The following is an 18,451-nucleotide window of genomic DNA, read 5'->3' on the forward strand; positions in this document are numbered from 1 at the left end:
TTCCTTTAATGTTTCTAGCTGTAAGTTCTTGATGCTATGCAGCACTGGCTTCAAGCAAGATTGCAACCTATTGCTAAACTTGTCCAGTATAATCCTTGCCAGTGCCAGCAAATTTGCCCGGCTGTGCTGCGATACTTATGTCCTTCCTTAATTGGGGAGCGTGAGCCAAGGCTCTGGAGAGCACACAGTCACATTATCTTGCTCTTCAACACCTACAAGCTGTTTTGGAGTTTTTTGGCCCTGGACTCATGGAGCAGCCCAGGAATTGGATGATACAGCCACCATTTTGGGCAGGTATATATACCTTCTACACACAATGTCCAACTGTGACCACCAGAATTTTATTACATTGATTTCAATTTGAATAATATTTTGGTGGAATACTCCAAATGTTCAACTGTGACCACCAGAATTTTATTACATTGATTTGAATTTGAATAATATGTTGGTGGAATACTCCAAATTCTGTTAGCCATTCTAAATACCAATAATTCGTAACTGTAAGAGAAAGATATACTATTTCTAGGAAATAAATGAAATAATATGATTTCATTCTGTATTGTAATGGTAGCAGATATCCTAAAATAAAAAAGGAATTCTACGCTCACTTTTTCAGTGCAAAAATTCAATTTCAGCTGGTTAGGCCTCCATGTAACCATGAGCACTCTCCTTAACTTGGAGTTTAGTGCAATGAACATGCATCTGTTTTGTGGTTTGGTTACATGACCTCTGATGTTATGGCAGGCATGTTGCTGATGCTTAGATGCCATAGGTCAGCCAATCAATTTAAGCAATAGGATATTGCTGTGCACACTACTTGATCCATTTGACAGTCCATCTTGCTGGGTATGATCATTTTCATTGGTTAGTTTAACATTTGGGATGACTTCCCGTGTTAGATTCCTCAGGTTTTGGAAGTCTTACTGGATGAGACTAAGGCTACGGCTTTCTGTGGCCATAAATGAGTTGTAAAGTTGGAAGTGTAATGAATATACTGTAAAAAAAACAAAAAAAAATGTACATAATGGATGCATTCTAGTCAGGGCTTTAAGCACATTTTATCATGTTTAAACATAACTGCTTAAGAAGAAGTTAACAGAACTGAAGATCAGATTAAACTCCTATACAGTACCTGGATGAGTCAGAAGACTTATTCATTCTCACGCACTACCTGCTGTGTAAGGGGCTGTCAAATTGTCAAGCCTGAAAAAGTTAGAATTGTCATTAATGCACCCAGTTCATAATGACTGATATTCAAAAAAGTTACATAGTAAAAATGGTATGGCTGAAGACACATGGGCGATTTTTTTTTTTTTTTTTATTCCTAATTGAACACAAATGACAGTGAATAGCAGCGATTTAATGGCTAAAGTCGTTGATTTGCTACAGCATTGGGTTGTGCTCTGCTACAGATTACTCTCTTCAAATCCAACAATATGTAGCTAAACCTACCATTTGCTGCAGTATTTCATTGAAAAGCAGGAGCGATTATCACTAGCTATTTTGTCTCTAAGCTGAGGCATTGGTAAACCATGATCGCTCAGCAACAAATCCCTTTTCCTGTTTCACTGTGGTTTGTCAGCCTTGTATTTTCTCTGGTTTAAAGTGATATTAAAGCTGTTTTTTTTTTTTTTTTTTTCATAACAAATATTTTTACCTGTGCAGTGATTTTGCAGAGTAGCGCTGATGCTCTTCTTTGAGTCCCCCACTGGCGCTCCTTGTTCTCTCCCCCCCCCCCCCGATCAGTGCCACCAGAGAAAGATGCTTGCCCTGGGGGCATCGCTGCGTGCTTGATCCCAAGCTGTTGCTATATGCGTTCATAAGACACACAGCCACAGCTCGGCCCCACCCCCTGCTCTCTCCTCATTGGCAGGAGAGAGCTCAATGAGGAGGGAGAGTCTCCATACAGCTAAGGCTATCGATAAGATCGCTGGATCGGTGGGGGCTCAGATAAGTGGAGTTTGGTCAAGGCGGTGCACACAAGGATTTTTTTACCTTGATGCATTGAATGCATGAAGGTAAACACCTTTAGCCTTTAGAACCACTTTCAATTTCTATATGGCAGCTTTTTTATGCTTTTGAAACACTGGGAGTTTTATCATTTCAGTTCTCATTTTCAGTGGTTTTTATTGAAAAATTTACAACATGCACATAGAAAACCGTAAAGAATAACAGCGAACAGTGGTATAACAGTATCAATAAACAGCTAATACAGCCCTAGAAAGGCCAACACAAGAATGCATTAAATGCCCATATTGCATGTAACAGGAAAATCATTGAACATAAGGTGCCAACAGTTGCCGTTCAAATGGGTAGTCAGGTGCTGCAAACCCAGATATTTGGCAACTTTTGATACAAGCCCCAGGGCTAACTGCAGATTAATGACCCTACAGACTCCTTCCAGAGACACAAGCTGGGATCAGAATTTACAATGATGCTGCAGTATATTACCGCTGAAAACCTTATGGAAGTGGTGGTGAGAAAACAGTATAAAGAGTGAAATGGAAAAGAAGGCCTAGAGATAAAAGGAAGGAAAGACAAGAGCAAAAGGAAGAAGTGGACCCAACCCCGCCCCCAGACCCACCCGGATCCCTCAAGCACTCCCCGTTAGGTAGCTAAGCCATGGCTCCCACACCTTGTCAAACCTGCGCATCCTATCCTCCAATTGAGCCGATAAGCGCTCATTCACCATGATCCAGGTCAATTTATGCCTAAGCTGCTCGAACGGTAGAGTAGGAGACCTCCAGGATCTTGCAATCGTTATTTTAGCTGCGGTAAATATAAACTTAATGAGCCGCCTCTGCGCCTTCATGGCCGCGTCCACCTTCCTGCCCAACAGGGCCTGCTGAGGGGACTTGGTCAAGTTCACTTGTGTAAGAGTATAGATGAAATTATACACTCTAATCCAAAAGCGTCTGACCTTGGGGCATTGCCACCAAATGTGGAACATCGTACCTTCCTGACCACAACCGTGAAAACACAGGGGAGATGCCCCAGGCACAAAGGATGCAATCACAGGAGTACCTTGTAGTTTGCTTCTATGATTGAGGTGTTGATTAGAGATCTGGAGGCCTCCTGGGCCATGGTACACCAGTCCGCCAACTCCACGCCTTCCTGGACATCAGCCTCCCACCGCTCCATATAAGGAAGCTTCAGAGGCGAATCAGTGAGCATATTATAAATCATAGAAATATAGCCCTGTAGTTTGTCGTGTTATAATTTCATTTTTACATGTTTTTTTGAGGCTTACTGTTTTTGGCAGAGTATGGTGTGTTGGGTTGTATAAAAACTGAATAATTTGAGGAGCACAAGCTCCTTTACCTGTATTATCCTGTGTGTGCCATAGCTGCGCTTCTTAGTGTAGGTAATGTACTCCTTCTCCTTCATTTAGTGTCTATTAAATGTAGTTCAACTAGAGTGCCCAGGTGCTTGTAAAGCAGTCTCTGTGCACAAACCTTTAGCCATTTATGTGTTTTTATGGTCCGTTTACATATTAAGTTTTTTAAAGGTGCAATACATAGTCTGTTCTTCCTATAGCAGACTGCAATAATGAATACCAATATCCTGAAATAACAGATTATCTCATAAAGACAATCCCACTTGTAGTCCAATCATGATTAGTGTCCATAAATCACCAAAAATCCATGTATATGGATAAAGAAGTCTTCAACACCATCTGAAATCTTCCACCACAGAGAGTAACCAAAACTGCCCGGTACCCAGTCGGGTGTCTGCTTAGCTGATGCAGTAGACTCCCTAATTTCTCAAGGTGGTCAACTGGGCTTTTATTTAATAAGCAACAGCTCAGCGGCACCCTGGTCTTATTTTCAATGCTTCACAGTTCATGCAGAAATGGCGTTTAAATATATAGAAAGAAAATCCAATGTTGTAATACTGCCAGCAATTTTTATTCAAGAGAAAAAATATAGCACTCGCACAATGTAAAGACACATCAGAGTGTCATATTACAGCATGTATGTAAACAGAAGCGACCTCTGTAATCAGGAAGATGGCGTCTGGCTCCTCCCAGCTTGATGGCATCACACAGGTCCCTCCTGGCTGACCTGTTGTGCCCCTCTGGGCTTCCTCAAAGGCTCCAGTATAACCCTTTCTTAACTCTGCAAATGTTGCTAGTGTCCTAGGAGGATGAATGTCTTTCCCAAGTTTGCTGTGGAAAGTATGACCAATCTTTTTGTGCTAGCTTTTTTTTTTCTTTCTTTTGTATTTGTGTATTCCTCTTTTATCATCAGTTGAGAATTCCTCACTATATCCCTATTTGAGCTGGTCTCCATAGATGGATTGGCATTACCTCAGACTAGCTTTGGAGGCTAAGTGGAGATGCAATGCTAGCCTAGAAAGTGACCTTTGGGCACCGGGCTCTGCATTGGGAAGCTTTTCAGACCCAGGTGTACTGGTAATTGTGCACAAACTCAGATGGCTTTCTAAACCTAAACCTCCCTCCTTACTACAGGCAAAACGCCTCAGCTCCTTGCAATGCTCAGATTATTTGAATTAAAGAAATCCGGGAACTTAGTAGTGCAGGGTTATCTAAAAAACACTATTTATTAAATGTTAAAGGCTCATATTATCTCAGAAGTAATAGCCCAAACAGTAACAAATATGACTACTGTACTTCCGATTCTGGTGTGTGCACGTCTGACGTCACTTCCTTGACACCACTGCCCACCTTAACTGATCGGGTCACCTCCAGCTGTGTCTGCCTTGGGTTCCTGACTAATTGATGCCATTCCTAATGCGTTTGACCTAGTTTCATATTGCTACGTGGCTACAATGTCCTCTTCATTGGCATCTATCTCAGCTTTATCAAGTTGGTGAGAGTTCCTTTACCTACATGTACTCAACATTTTGTGCACATTAATGGCAAAGGGCCTAAATCTGCTGCAACACCATCCCCTGCAGAATCATTGACCCTCTAGATCCTTTAGATCAGGCTGGACCATTGGTCCCTGTGACCATCACTGACGCCTATTCAGTTTCATAAGTCAATTTCTGAAGAGATGTGTTTGAGGCACCATGTTTACAGGGGGTTGTGTCTAAACCTTTTGATGCAGTACATTCTACTCTGCATTTTTAAGATCAGCCAGCTTTCTCCAGCTTTGGATATTTTAGAGCTCTTGCAGCTGCACAAAGGCCTTTCCTTTTGCACCCACTATTTCAGGCATTCCCCTTTTATGAGAGATATCCAGTGTGAGCGTGTCATGGAAATGTTCCCTTTTGAGAGGGCATTTGTTACAAGGTAGACTTTTTCCACTGCTTAACCAATGCGCCACCTAAACGGGAGTGCCAGCAGTGAGGTAGGTGTGCTTGCTTTTTAAAAATTTACCTGACAAAATCCCTGCTCTGCATTGAGGTATACCCCCATGTCTTCGAGGTATACCCCCATGTCTTCGAAGGGGGGACTGTCTGTGCATCCTCAGATTCTTTGGCAGCCTCCCTCTTCTCAATACAGGTGGAGGGAGCCCTCATTTTAGCCCTTGGGCTAATCCATTAGCTTTGGTGCTTCAGTTGCTTGTTCTCATTGGCTCAAGACCCTGCACAATAAGTATAGTATTCTGTCTCTAAATTTTTCCCACCTTAAACTCCCTTACCTTAGCCCTTATATTTCAGGTTCTAAAGCTGTGCCTCATCTGGGCTCCTTTCCCCAAGAACGTTTCCGGCCTGGAACATGACCTTCTCATGATGCACGATACCCTGCAGGGTCCTTTCTTTAGAGGATCTCTCTGACCTACTAGTTTTTTTTTTTTTTTCTGGCCCCCTCGGTAATCATTCAGGCAACTATTGTAGGCTCTCACTATAGTCCGTGGGTCATTTTCCTTGCGCCGTATCTCCATCCCCCAGGCCTTTCTGATTCTTTAGAACAATTGGTTTGCTTTTATGTCGAGGAATCCCACCTTAACTAAGTTTCCTGCTTTGAACGTCATTTCACACTATGTAGGTTTTGCAATGTCATCCTCCCTGGAAGGGGGACCTTTCAGACAGAGTAAGTTGTCGAACCCCTGTACTGGGCGATGCGGGGCATATTAGCCCTGTTCAGTTGGAGCTTGAGAAGAATCTTGTTTGATTCTGCCTCTCCCCAACCAGTAGCAGCTTCCCCTCCAATATTTACAGTTAATGGTGATCTTATTTTGGAAACCCTGTGCCCCCCCTAGATTGTCAGTAGGTGGTGCACCCAAGCCTTGTGCTGCAGGTACCATTTTAAATTACTGTGTTTTGTCTTGGAAACTTTTATCCCCCCATGCCTTGCTGTTGACAACTTCTGTTGGGAAACTCTATAAGATACCTTCACTGTTCCTGTCCTTTTTGAGAATGGGGCTCCTAGTATTTTGGCTCAGTTTTCTAGTTCTCCCTTCATGTCTGTAAATGCTTTGACTTTCCTTGGGAGTATCACAGTGGATATTTGGCTTTTTACAGTCTCACTGTGTCCCCTGGTGGCCCCAGTCTCACTTTTCTAGGTCTGTGGTCTTGTTGTTCATTCCTTCCTAACTTTGATGTGTTTGTCTTCCTTTCTGTCATGTTGTCTTTGCAGGATCGTACTCTTGGGGTCTCCTTACTCGTTTGTGGGTTATTAGGATATACTAATCATACATTCTTTAGTTTACCATGCTTGGTGAGCCTGGTTGTCTGGCTGGGCAACCTTCCTTAATCGAGTTTTATCCCTTTGACCCGAAGGGCTAGGGATTACAGACTTTTGGCCTCCCCATGTAAACTGACTAGTCCTTTTACCTGGGCATGTCTTGTGTTAGGTTCTTTAAATACCTGTTCCCTCCTGGGGGTTGACCATATCATGTTCCCTTCATCGTTAGTTGGCCCCTTTTTGGTGTTTTTGTTACTGGTCCACCTGGTGTGCTTTTTTCTTTTTTCCCCCTCATGATTTGTAGTTGTTCAGCCTTTTGCTGGCTCCGGTTCGGTGTTTTGTTCCATATGCTGTCATTCCCCTCATGCAGAGATGCTGTTATCCTCTATGCTTTCCCCTTGGTTATGTTGTTGGGTTCCTGTATCTGGTAGAGCGGTTTACCTCCTATCCTTTTCACCTAGTGAGGCCTGTAGTGTTTGCTGTTTTCTACGCCCTCTGCTTTTAGAGATTTCCTGTCTGTATCTGAATTCCTATATCCCTCAATAAATGAGAAAATGGGATATTTCTTTCGTTTGACGGACACCGCTCTTGATCTTCATGACTTTATGGGTTATACTGCCCCCTACAGGAGTACGACACTAGGCAGACAGAAACTTGACTACGCCTATGGGGCAGTCCCAAGGGGTATACTCCAACTCTCTCTGCTATAGATATTCAGTTTTATTCTGCCTAGTAAGGACATAGTTCCTTGCTGGGATCTCTGGTCCTGGCAATTCTTTTTTTAAATTTAAATTTTTATTTTTTTTTTGTTTTTGTTCCTGTGTAATCTACAATCAAGTGTCGGACTGGGTGACGAACTGAATAATCTAGATCCCTAGGGTCCCCACAGTCCGACCAGTGAGCGCGTGCAGACAGCTCTGCTATAGGTCAGCCGCGACATAGCCCCACTGGACAGGGGGCCGGCCCGCAGCGTTTCCTCCTGGCTGGCAGCACCCAAATTACGATGGAGCGGTGGTCTGTCAGGAGCGGTGCCCACCCTTTTCCTGGTGTGGTAAGTAGCTGTACCCCCTCTACCCCTGGGGGGTTTTGGGGTGGACGTGGGCCCCTCCCTGGGAAGGTTGGACCCCCGAGCTCCCCACCCAGTCAGCGTCCCCCCCATGTCTTGGTGGTCTTTTGCAGGCTAGCAAAAAGCATCCCTCGCCTTCAGCTGTTTCCTCTGTCTCATCAGATCCAGAATCTTATTCGGCCGCCGCGGATGCGAGTTACCATTCTGGGTCTGCGTCCACACACCCTGCTTGCTCAGTGAGGATGATTCCTCTGCTCCTCTAGCCACACATGAAAAGGTGCTAGTGGATGCACTGATTGTATCGCAGCATCGGAGGTGCGCGTCACCTTTGGCACCCACAGGTCCACAGAAATGGGGAAGTTGTTCCTCTTTCGTGTCTTTGACAATATTGTCACAAAACAGTGGGGGTGCCCAAAACGCACCTTTGCAATGTGCCGGCCACCAGCACTTCCGCTTTGCCGTGGGCGAGGAGCATTATCAATTTGTGGGGTTACCCTTTTTGGTCTCGCCTCCGCTCCTTGGGTATTCACAAAAGTATTGGCCCCAGTGATAGCATTGCTGCCTCAGCGGGGGGGGGGGGGGGGGGGGGGCTAGCGGTACTGGGATATCTGGACGATCTGCTTTTGCAAGCAGAGTCTTGCTGCTCTGTTGGACAACTTGGGAGATTACTCTGCGAACTCTGAAGGAGTTTGGTTCGATTCTGAATCTTCATAAGTCTCCTCCGGTTTTGTCCACAAGTCTGGACTTTCTGGGTCTGACACTGGACTCTGCCTCAACCAGTGTTTTTTTCCTCTGGAAAAACTTCAGAAATTGCAGGAGGCAATTCAGCTTCTGCTGTCCAGCAGACGGTCATATCTTCGGACTTGCATGCGGGTGCTGGGCCTGTTGGTGTCTACCTTCGAGGTGTTTCCGTTTGCACAGTTCCACACGAGATCTCTGGAAAAGGAGATTCTGATGAAATTGAACAAGGACCCTCAGTCTCTAGACAATTTGATCCTGTTGAGCCGGAGTACGAGGGGGTCCCTAGTTTGGTGGCTTCATTCTCTTGCACTTAGTCAGGGAAAATCCATTTCTTCCCCTGTACTGGACGGTCGTCACCAAGGACGCCAGCCTGTCTGGGTGGGGAGGCAACCTTGGCACAGTGTGCGCTCAGGGGGTCTGAATTTTGGAAGAGTCCAGTCTACTGATCAAATGTACTGGAGCTCTGAGCCATCAGACTTTGTCTGGATCATTGGACAAGTAGTTTCCAGGGGTGTCCGGTACAGATTCAATTTGATAATGCCACAGCCTTGGCCTATGTCAATCATCAAGGGGGCACAAGAAGTGTACTGACGGCTCATTTCAGGGATGGAAAATTGGCAGGTGGATTAGCTGTCGACAGGCGTTGGACCAGGGGGAATGGTGACTTCATAAGGAGGGGTTTCATCAGTTGTGTCTCCGGTGGGGTACTCCCGAGGTGGATCTGTTGGACTCTCGCCTCAACAGGAAAGTGCAGAGGCTTGTGGCACGGTCTCGGGAACCTCTAGCCGATGCCACAGATGCATAAGTGGCTCCTTTGAGTCAGTATCATAGGATTTCATGCCTTTCTTCCTCTCAAGCTTCTGCCAAGACTCCTGGGCAGGATTGAGGTAGAAGGGAATTCCGGTCATCCTAGTGGCTCCAGACTGGCCTTGTCGGTCTTGGTACGCAGATCTGGCACGACTGGTCACCGTTGCTACTTGGAGACTTCCTCAGGGAAGATCAAGTCCCAAGGTCCAATCTTCCATCCTGCTTTACAGTCGCTGGATTTGGCGGCTTGGCTGTTGAATGCCAGGTGCTGAAGGATGGAGGGTTGTCTTAATCGGTGATTCCCATGCTGTTAAAAGCTAGAAAATCTACTTCTAGGAAGATTTACCATCGTACTTGGAAGTTTTACATTGTGTGGTGTAAATCCCTCAGGGTTCACCCTCGCTCCTTTTCGGTTACCCGGATCTTGGCTTTCCTTCAACGAGGGGTTGAGCAGCGCCTGGCCTTGAGTACCATCAAGGGCCAGGTCTCTGCCTTGGTGGTTTTTGTTTCAACGTCCATTGGCCACACATTCCTTGCTGTGTACTTTTATTCAGGGAGTGAGACACCTGGTTCCTCCAGTGTGGTCTCCGTTGCCGCCGTGGGACCTCAATTTGGTGCTGTCAGTTCTCCAGAAGCCTCCCTTTGAAAATATTTGGGAGGTTCCCCTGCTTACGTTATCCCAAAAGGTGGCCTTTTCAGTGGCTATCACTTCTGCGAGCAGGGTGTCGGAGCTGGCAGCGCTGTCTTCTCATTCACCTTACTTGGTGGCTCAGAAGGATAAGGTGATTCATGTCCGTCATTCCTTCCGAAGGTCGTCTGATTTTCATTTGAATGCAGACATTGTGTTGCCTTCACTGTGTCTCAGACCTAAGCATCCTAAGAAAAATGCTTTGCTGTATGTGGTTCGGGCACTAAGGGTGTACCTGGCAGCTACGGAGTCTTTTAGATAGTCAGACTCACTATTTGTCCTCACGGATGGACCTCGCTAAGGGCTGGCTGCTTCTGCTGCGACTATTTCCAGGTGGCACAGACTGTGGTTCAGGCTTATTCCATTAAGGGTCCTTTTCCCTATTCAGACGCACTCTACTCGGGTGCTTAGTGCCCTTCTGGGCCTTCTGTCATCAGGCGTCAGTGATGCAGGTTTGCAAGGCAGCTACCTGGTCGTCTATGCTCACAAAATTTTATAAGGTGGATGTGTTGGCATCTGCGAATGCTTCCTTCGGCCGCAAGGTTTTGCAGGCTGCTTAGAGGACTTGTCCTCCTTTTTGAGGGTATTTTATTTAATTTTTTTCAGGTGATCTCCAGTTGTTAAAAGTTGAGCTCCGTGTTACTTGGATGGCTAGGTTTAGCCTTGGGGAAGGTTTTTTTTTTTCTTACTGTTCCAGCCCCTCATGTTTGACACTGCTTTGGGACGTCCCATATAGTCATGAAGATGAAGAGCTTTGTCCGTCAATGAACAAAAGAGAAAATGGGATTTTTTTTACTTACCGTAAAATCAAGTTTTCTAATATTCATTGACAGACATCACACCCGCCCCTCTCCAGAAAGCACTGTTGGGGCAATAATTCAAAAGTGGAACATAATTTCACCATAAACCGGCCACGACTACGTGCTCCCCACAAGTTTTCTGACAGCGGAGTGAAAATAATTATCAGAAGAGGTGTCCAAGAGCCAAGAACCACTTGTGGAGAGCTTCAGAAAGACCTGGAATTGGCAGGTACAATTGTTTCAAAGAAAACCATAAGTAGTGCACTCAACCGCCATGACCTGCATGCACGCTCACCACCCAAGACTCCATTTCTGAAGAAAAAGCATGTTGAAGGGCATTTAAAGTTTGATGCTCAACATTTAGACAAGCCTGTGAAATACTGGGAGAATATAGTCTGGTCAGATGAGACCAAAATTGAACTCTTTGGATGCCATAATACACTCCATGTTTGGAGGTCAAATGGCAATGCACATCACCCCAAAAATATCATACCAACAGAGAAGTTTGGAGATGGGAACATAATGGTGTTGGGCTGTTTTTCAGCATACAGTACTGGCAAACTTCATGTCGTTTGAAGGAAGGATGAATGGAAAAATGTACCAAGACATTCTTGATAAAAATCTTCTGCTTATCTACCAGGATGATGATGATGATGATTGATGATGAAACAAGGATGGACATTTCAGCAAGACAATGATCCCAAACACAAAGCCAAGGAAACTCTCAATTGAAAAATAAAGCTGCTAGTATGGCCCAGCCAATAACCTGACTTGAATCCAATAGAAAATCTATGGAAAGAACTAAAGATCAGAGTTCTTAGAAGAGGCCCGCGGAACCTTCAAGATTTGAAGACTGTAAAAGGTGGGGCCAAAATCACACCTGAGCAATGTATGTAAATCGTTTCTCGATTTGTTACCAACAAAGGATTTTGAGCAGTGTTCACATTTGAGTTGGCTTGTTCAATACTTTTTCCCTGTCTCATCCCGCTTTATACATAACCTAATTTCTGAACTTGTTTGTTTTGGTTTCTTTGTATGTATGTATGTATGTATATATATCGCATGGGTTGTTTCAGACATGTGGTAAAAAAAATTTGTCAGTATCACCTTTTTAGAAATCTCTTAGAATAATGGTGACCTGTTCAATACTTGTTTTACCGTGTGTGTGTATGTGTGTGTATATAATATATATAATCTCTATCTCCTGTTCCAAATTATTATGCAAATTCTATTTAAGTGTCGCAAAGATTAAATATTTTGTTTTTCAGTTTAACTCATGGATGGCATTGTGTCTTAGGGCTCTTTTGATCACTGAAAACCATCTCAGACACCTGTGGTAATTAGATTGCCAGGTGAGCCCAATTTAAGGAAAAACTACCACATTATTAAGCCGAGCACAATTTTCATGCAATATGGGGAAGAAAAAGGATCTCTCTGCTGCCGAAAAGAGTGAAATAGTTCAATGCCTTGGATGAGGTATGAAAACATTAGATATTTCACAAAAACGTAAGCGTGATCCTTGCACTATTAAGAGATTTGTGGCTGATTCAGAGCAAAGAGGGGTTCGTGCAGATAAAGGCACATTGAGGAAGATTTCTGCCAGATCCATGCATCTGATCAAGAGAGCAGCTTCTAAAATACCATTACATAGCAGCAAACAGATATTTGAAGCTGCTGGTGCCTCTGGAGTCCCACGGACATCAAGGTATAGAGTCCTCCAGAGTCTTGCAACTGTGCATAAACCTTCTATTCGGCCACCACTAAGCAATGCTCACAAGCAGAAACGGCTGCATTGGGCAGAAAAATACATGAAGACTAATTTTCAAACAGTCCTGTTCACTTATGAGTGACGTGCAACCCTGCATGGTCCAGATGGATGAAGTAGTGGATGGGTTGGTGGACGCCACCCTGTTCAACAAGGCTGCATCGTCAGCAAGGCGCTGGTGGAGTTATGTTTTGGGCCGGAATCATGGGAAGAGAGCTGGTCGGCCCCTTTAGGGTCCCTGAAGGTGTAAAGATGACCTCTGCAAAGTATGTGGAGTTTCTGACCGACCACTTTCTTCCCTGTTACAGAAGGAAGAACTATGCTTTCCGTAATAAAATCGTCTTCATGAATGACAATGCACCATCTCATGCTCAAAAAAACGAAGAGATTTCCAGTCACAACTTACTAACCAGCCAGCGACCAACCGAATTGAACTGTCTAACAGTATGCGTTTTAAAAACAGGGGTTTGGTTGCACACATTTGCAAATACATGCGTAAAGCTGCTGGCCCCGGCAAGGCACCCTGTAATCTGCAGTCCCTAACTCTGCAATTTAAAGAGTCTCTACAATGAGAGCACATGCATCTAATGGGATAGATGGAGGACAGGTGACTAGAGGGAGCCCACCCCTCCTTAAAGGCACAGGGTCACACTGAACACCCAGCACATCGCACAGTGGCGGCAAACGTGTCAGTGCGTTGCCTGGCTCAATATAGATATCAACGATAATGCAAAAAGTGGTATGTATTTGCAAATGTGTGCAACCAAACCCCTGTTTTTAACGCATACTGTTAGACAGTTCAATTTGGTTGGTCGCTGGCTGGTTGGTAAGTTGTGACTGGAAATCTCCATTTTTTTTTTTTTTTTTCATCTGCATCCGCCCTTCCAGTGCTCCTTACCATTAGAACCAGTTATAGGTGGAGGCAGTGACCACTTTTTGCACCATCTCATCCTGCAAAGAATACCTCTGCATCAATGGCTGCTATGGGGATAAAAGGAGAGAGTCATGGTGTGACCTCCATCCTCCCCTGACTTCAATTCTATTGAGAACCTTTGGAGCATCCTCAAGCAAAAGATCTATGAGGGTGGGAGGCAGTTTACATCCAAACAGCAGCTCTGGGAGGCTATTCTAACATCTTGTAAACAAATTCAAGAAGAAACGGTCCAAAAACTCACGAGTTCAATGGATGCAAAACTTGTGAAGCTGCTATCAAATAAGGGGTCCTGTATTAAAATGTAACGTGACCTGTTAAAATAAGTTTGCACCATATTTACTGAAATCAAAAGCTATTTCAATCAAACATAACAAATGACAATTTTCAGTTCTTTACAACCTATAAAGTGTTTTGAAACTTACTGTGCGTAATAATTTGGAACAGTGCATTGTGAGTTTTTTTGGAACAGTGCATTGTGAGTTTTTTATGTTTAAAAAAAATACTGTTATTTGGAGGTTTTTTCAATAAAATTTGAATTGTACTCTTAATAGTTGATAACATGTGAATTATGCTGACTGTTATTTACATCAATTATTTGGGTAAATGAGAAAAATAACATTTGCATAATAATTTTCCAGCACTGCCTTAACCCTCTTGGGCATGGTGTTCACCAGAGCTTCACAGGTTGCCACTGGAGTCGTCCTCTCCCACTCCTCCATGACAACATCACAGAGCTGGGGGATGTTAGAGACCTTGCGCTCCTCCACCTTCCGTTTTGAGGATGCCCCACAGATGCTCAATAGAGTTTAGGTCTGGAGACATTCTTAGCCAGTCCACCTTTACCCTCAGCTTCTTTAGCAAGGCAGTGGTCTTCTTGGAGGTGTGTTTTGGGGTCGTTATGTTGGAATACTGCCCTGCGACCTAGCCTCTGAAGGGAGGGGATCATGCTCTGCTTCAGTATGTACATGTTGGCATTCATGGTTCTGTCAATGAACTGTAGCTCCCCAGTGCCGGCAGCACTCATGCCGCCCCAGCCTATGACACCCTCACCACCATGCTTGACTATAGGCAAGACACACTTGTCTTTGTACTCCTTACCCGGTTGCCGCCACACACGCTTGACACCATCTGAATCAAAAAAGTTTATCTTGGTCTCATCAAACCACAGGGCATGGTTCCAGTAATCTGTCCTTAGTCTGCTTGTCTTCAGTAAAGTGGGGGCTTTCTTGTGCATCATCTTTAGAAGAGGCTGCCTTCTGGGACGACATCCATGCAGACCAATTTGATGCAGTGAGCGGCATATGGTCTAAACACTGACAGGCTGACCCCCCCCCCCCCCCCACCCCTTCAACCTCTGCAGCAATGCTGGCAGCACTTATACCTATATTTCCCAAAGACATCCTCTGGATGTGACGCTTAGCACGTGCACTCATTTTCTTTGGTCGGCTATTGCAAGGCCTGTTCTGAGTTGAACCTGTCCTGGTAAACAGCTGTATGGTCTTGGCCACCGTGCTGCAGCTCAGTTTCAGGGTCTTGGCAATCTTCTTATAGCCTAGGCCATCTTTATGTAGAACAATTTTTTTTTTTTTTCTTTTCAGATCCTCAGAGAAAGTATGAGAGAGTGAATGCGATAACCCCAAATTTTACACACCTGCTCCCCATTCACACCTGAGACCTTGTAACACTTAACGAGTCACATGACACCGGGGATGGAAAATGGCTAATTGGGCCCAATTTGGACATTTTCACTTGTACTCACTTTTGTTGCCAGTGGTTTATGCCTTAATGGCTGTGTTGAGTTATTTTGAGGGGACAGCAATTTTACACTGGTATACAAGCTGTACACTCACTACTTTACATTGTAGCAAAGTGTCATTTCATCAGTGTTGTCGCATGAAAAGATATAATAAAATATTTACAAAAATTTGAGGGGTGTACTCACTTTTGTGAGGTACTGTATGTTTTATATATCTATGTTGTGCATGTATTGTATTATATTCACACACACAGCACAAAACGCATACAAGGTTTCGTTCAGAAGTCCATTGTAAAATACAGTAGTGGGATTTTTAAACCTACTGTAAAATACATTTTTGCTCACTGTACATTTTGTAAATTAATAAAAATAGTTAAATATATATTTTTGAAGGCATTTCTACTTTACAGCGTTTTTTTTCATGTGACTTAATCTTTTTTTTATTTTTTTATTTTTATGCCAAAAAAGTCGTCTAGCCTGAACTTTTTGCCTAGTTTTGAACAGTGGGGCACAGTTAAAATCCCTGTTCATTTTTACTGCTACGATGGGCTTTATTTCCTGCTGATAGCGTTTACCAGGCAGGAACTGAATGGTTAGAAAGTGGGGGAAATCTAATAGTCTGGCATAGCTGTAAAATAGACAGAGAGGTTTTAATCATTCCACACTGTTATCCAAAAATGAAAATAAAGCATTTTGGCTGCTCATGTACTAATCATTTTGTACACTTTAAGCTGCTTTGTACCAGAAACGTAAAGTGGTTGAAAACCTAAAAAAAACACAAAAAAAAAACTTTTCCTTTAAAGCATGTTAAACCACATAGGGCTTCTGCTGTATCATTTGTCCCTTTTGTAATATACCTGTTTGGGCCTACCTGTTCCTGTGTCCCCCTTAGTGTGCTGACCACGTTAATCATGCCGCTGATCCATGATGCCATGGTCGGTTTTTTGTGCCTCTGTTATCCTGCTGCTAGTCTGTCCCCCCTCCCTGTTGGGAGTCTGTGTGGTGAGCCAACTCCTCCGCCTCCCCCTCCTGCTGCTATTTAGTCTGGAAAAAGTTAGCGATGCCATTTCCAGCCAGCCCCTCTGCAATAATATGTACTACACTGTGTGTCTGTTTGAGATTTTTTTTTATTCTGCAGCCTTTGTTCACATCACTGATGTGTGGTCACGTGACCACCTGGCTAATAGAGGGGAAACTCAGCCACTCCCACTGTGTAGTCCTTAGATTAGGGAAGGAGAGCTACGGGCAGGACCGCAAATCGGTGATCTGGAAAAAAAGGTATTTAGCTGCCAAATTAAAAAACTAAATTCACACACTCTGTAGTACATCTTCTTATTGCAGAGGGGATGACAGGGATTCGAATAATTGACTTAACCACTTTAATGTTTTTTGACATGCGGAAATATGGGACATATTGCAATATATAAAATTGGCACTGCATAACTGTTTTTTTAATTGCTCACAGGTAAATGGTTCTGCTTTTTTGTTTTTTAATCATTTTTTTCAATATGCATTTGAGTCAATAGACTTATGGTTGTAATGTTTTAAGTTTTCTGGATAAAATACATATAACTTTCTCCTTTGCTACGTTAAGAACTACATAGCCAAACAGGTTTTTCTTCTGCCTGTCCCATAGTAATAAATTTGGGTTTTTTATAAAAAAAAGATGCCTACCAAGACAGCTTATCAGCAATTTTGTCCCAATACGTCTATTTCTGTGTACTTTATTTGAACGTGACTCAGATTTGTTGTTATAAAAATGTAATCATTGTTCTTATTGGCATTTTTAATACATTTACTTTCAGGTCGAGAGCAAGATTTCTGTATGATGTGTGTTATGCAGTCTCACATCGTTCAGGCTTTGTCTAACACGGGCAATGTCATCAAGCCAACAGGTGTTATTAATGACCTAAGACGTAAGTACATTCGATTTTTTCTCTGTTATCCATAAAACACACTATATTGCAACTTTGGATGCATCTGTGTCGCAAGCTGCCTTTCGCTAATGTTGGTACGGTGTTCATAAGTTGTTTGTAGATCTGTAATGGCAATGTCCAAGCAAGAACTTTGTGCTTGTAATTTGTAGGTATTGCAAAGCATTTCCGTTTGGGGAGTCAAGAGGATGCTCATGAATTTCTTCGGTATACTGTAGATGAAATGCAAAAATCTTGTCTCAGTGGTTACATAAGGTAAGCTAACCATAGTGAGGTACAGATGTAAATGCATAATAAAGTGATATAGCCTGGTAATAAGAAGATAAAACCAATATCTGTGATGGGGTTTACATTGAATAAAGATTAATTTTTTTCTCTATCGATAGAATGTATCTTGCCTTGTTTATGAAAATATAAAGGGAAAAATAGAGTGACCGTTTATGCTGACTCAGATTTCAGTTTCAGCAGCATGAGGTAAATTCATATTTCTTTTTTTTGCCATATGTTGAGGGAAATGGGAATTTAAGAAAGTCGGGTTATACTGTCTTTTACAAGAGTCTAGGTATCCCCCCCCCCTCCCCCCCCAACAGAAATCTAGCTCATTCATCCACCATTCACAGATCTCAGTTACAATGCATTGCCAGCTTGTTTGCAGAAAAATAAATATTAATTGCATTTTTTCCCTGCAATTTGTGCATTAATTTTTTATTTTTTTGCAGAAGGCGGACTTGCGCTTTAACCCCAGGCCCTGAAGGAAAGGGCTATTTTTTGGTTTAGTCTTATTTTATTCAAAATTTTCATGGAAAATAACTAGTACAGAAATAGAGGAGCTCCAAAGGGGTAATATACGTAGCTTCCGATCGCGTTGAAATGTATACACAAATGGTATCGGAATAACACACTGCAGGTTAAGAAAACAGAACTATAACAAAAGTCGGGCAACACCATCTCTGGGCTTCTAGCGGGTATCAAACAAAAAGAACAATAATTGTCATATAAATTTGGTGTCACCCTCCCATATAGATCAGAAAATCAGGTGCGACCGGTCTACTGATACAGTCGCTAGTTGGCAAAGAGATCATATTTGACGGCTCTGATTGATATCTCAATGTGGATAGAACTGCAAGGAGAGGGAGAAATAGAGATGAGGAAGGATAAGAAAGAAGGCGGAAGAGATCTACTCACTCCATCATGGCTCACTAGAAGCTGTGGGGACGTCCCCTGTAATCCAAGCCTGGAAGGCTGCGGAGAATCGAAACAAGGACCATGAGGTCAACTTATTTTTAAACTGTTCCTCCATATCCATTTCCTGCGACAGCAGACGCATGAGGTCCCTGATGAAGTCCAGCTCATTAGCCCATTCCA

The 18,451-nt window shown here is 43.4% G+C and overlaps 1 protein-coding gene across 2 annotated transcripts in view; it reads left to right on the top strand.

Moving 5' to 3' along the window:
• The window catches only part of USP42 (ubiquitin specific peptidase 42), a 137,791-nt gene that overhangs the window by 34,731 nt on the left and 84,609 nt on the right, over positions 1 to 18,451 (top strand). The window contains exons 1-3 of one of the 2 annotated variants that reach the window (XM_082261880.1): positions 42 to 294; positions 16,958 to 17,068; positions 17,239 to 17,341. In XM_082261880.1, coding sequence (XP_082118006.1) covers positions 249 to 294; positions 16,958 to 17,068; positions 17,239 to 17,341 — 260 coding nt within the window. In that variant the 5' untranslated portion in view covers positions 42 to 248. Of the gene's footprint in view, positions 1 to 41; positions 295 to 16,957; positions 17,069 to 17,238; positions 17,342 to 18,451 lie in introns of those variants that run through there. The other variant, XM_082261879.1, reaches the window with a different exon arrangement.

This window comes from Pelophylax lessonae, assembly GCF_965119305.1.
Source record: "Pelophylax lessonae genome assembly, chromosome: 6".
In the NCBI taxonomy this organism is placed as follows: domain Eukaryota; kingdom Metazoa; phylum Chordata; class Amphibia; order Anura; family Ranidae; genus Pelophylax; species Pelophylax lessonae.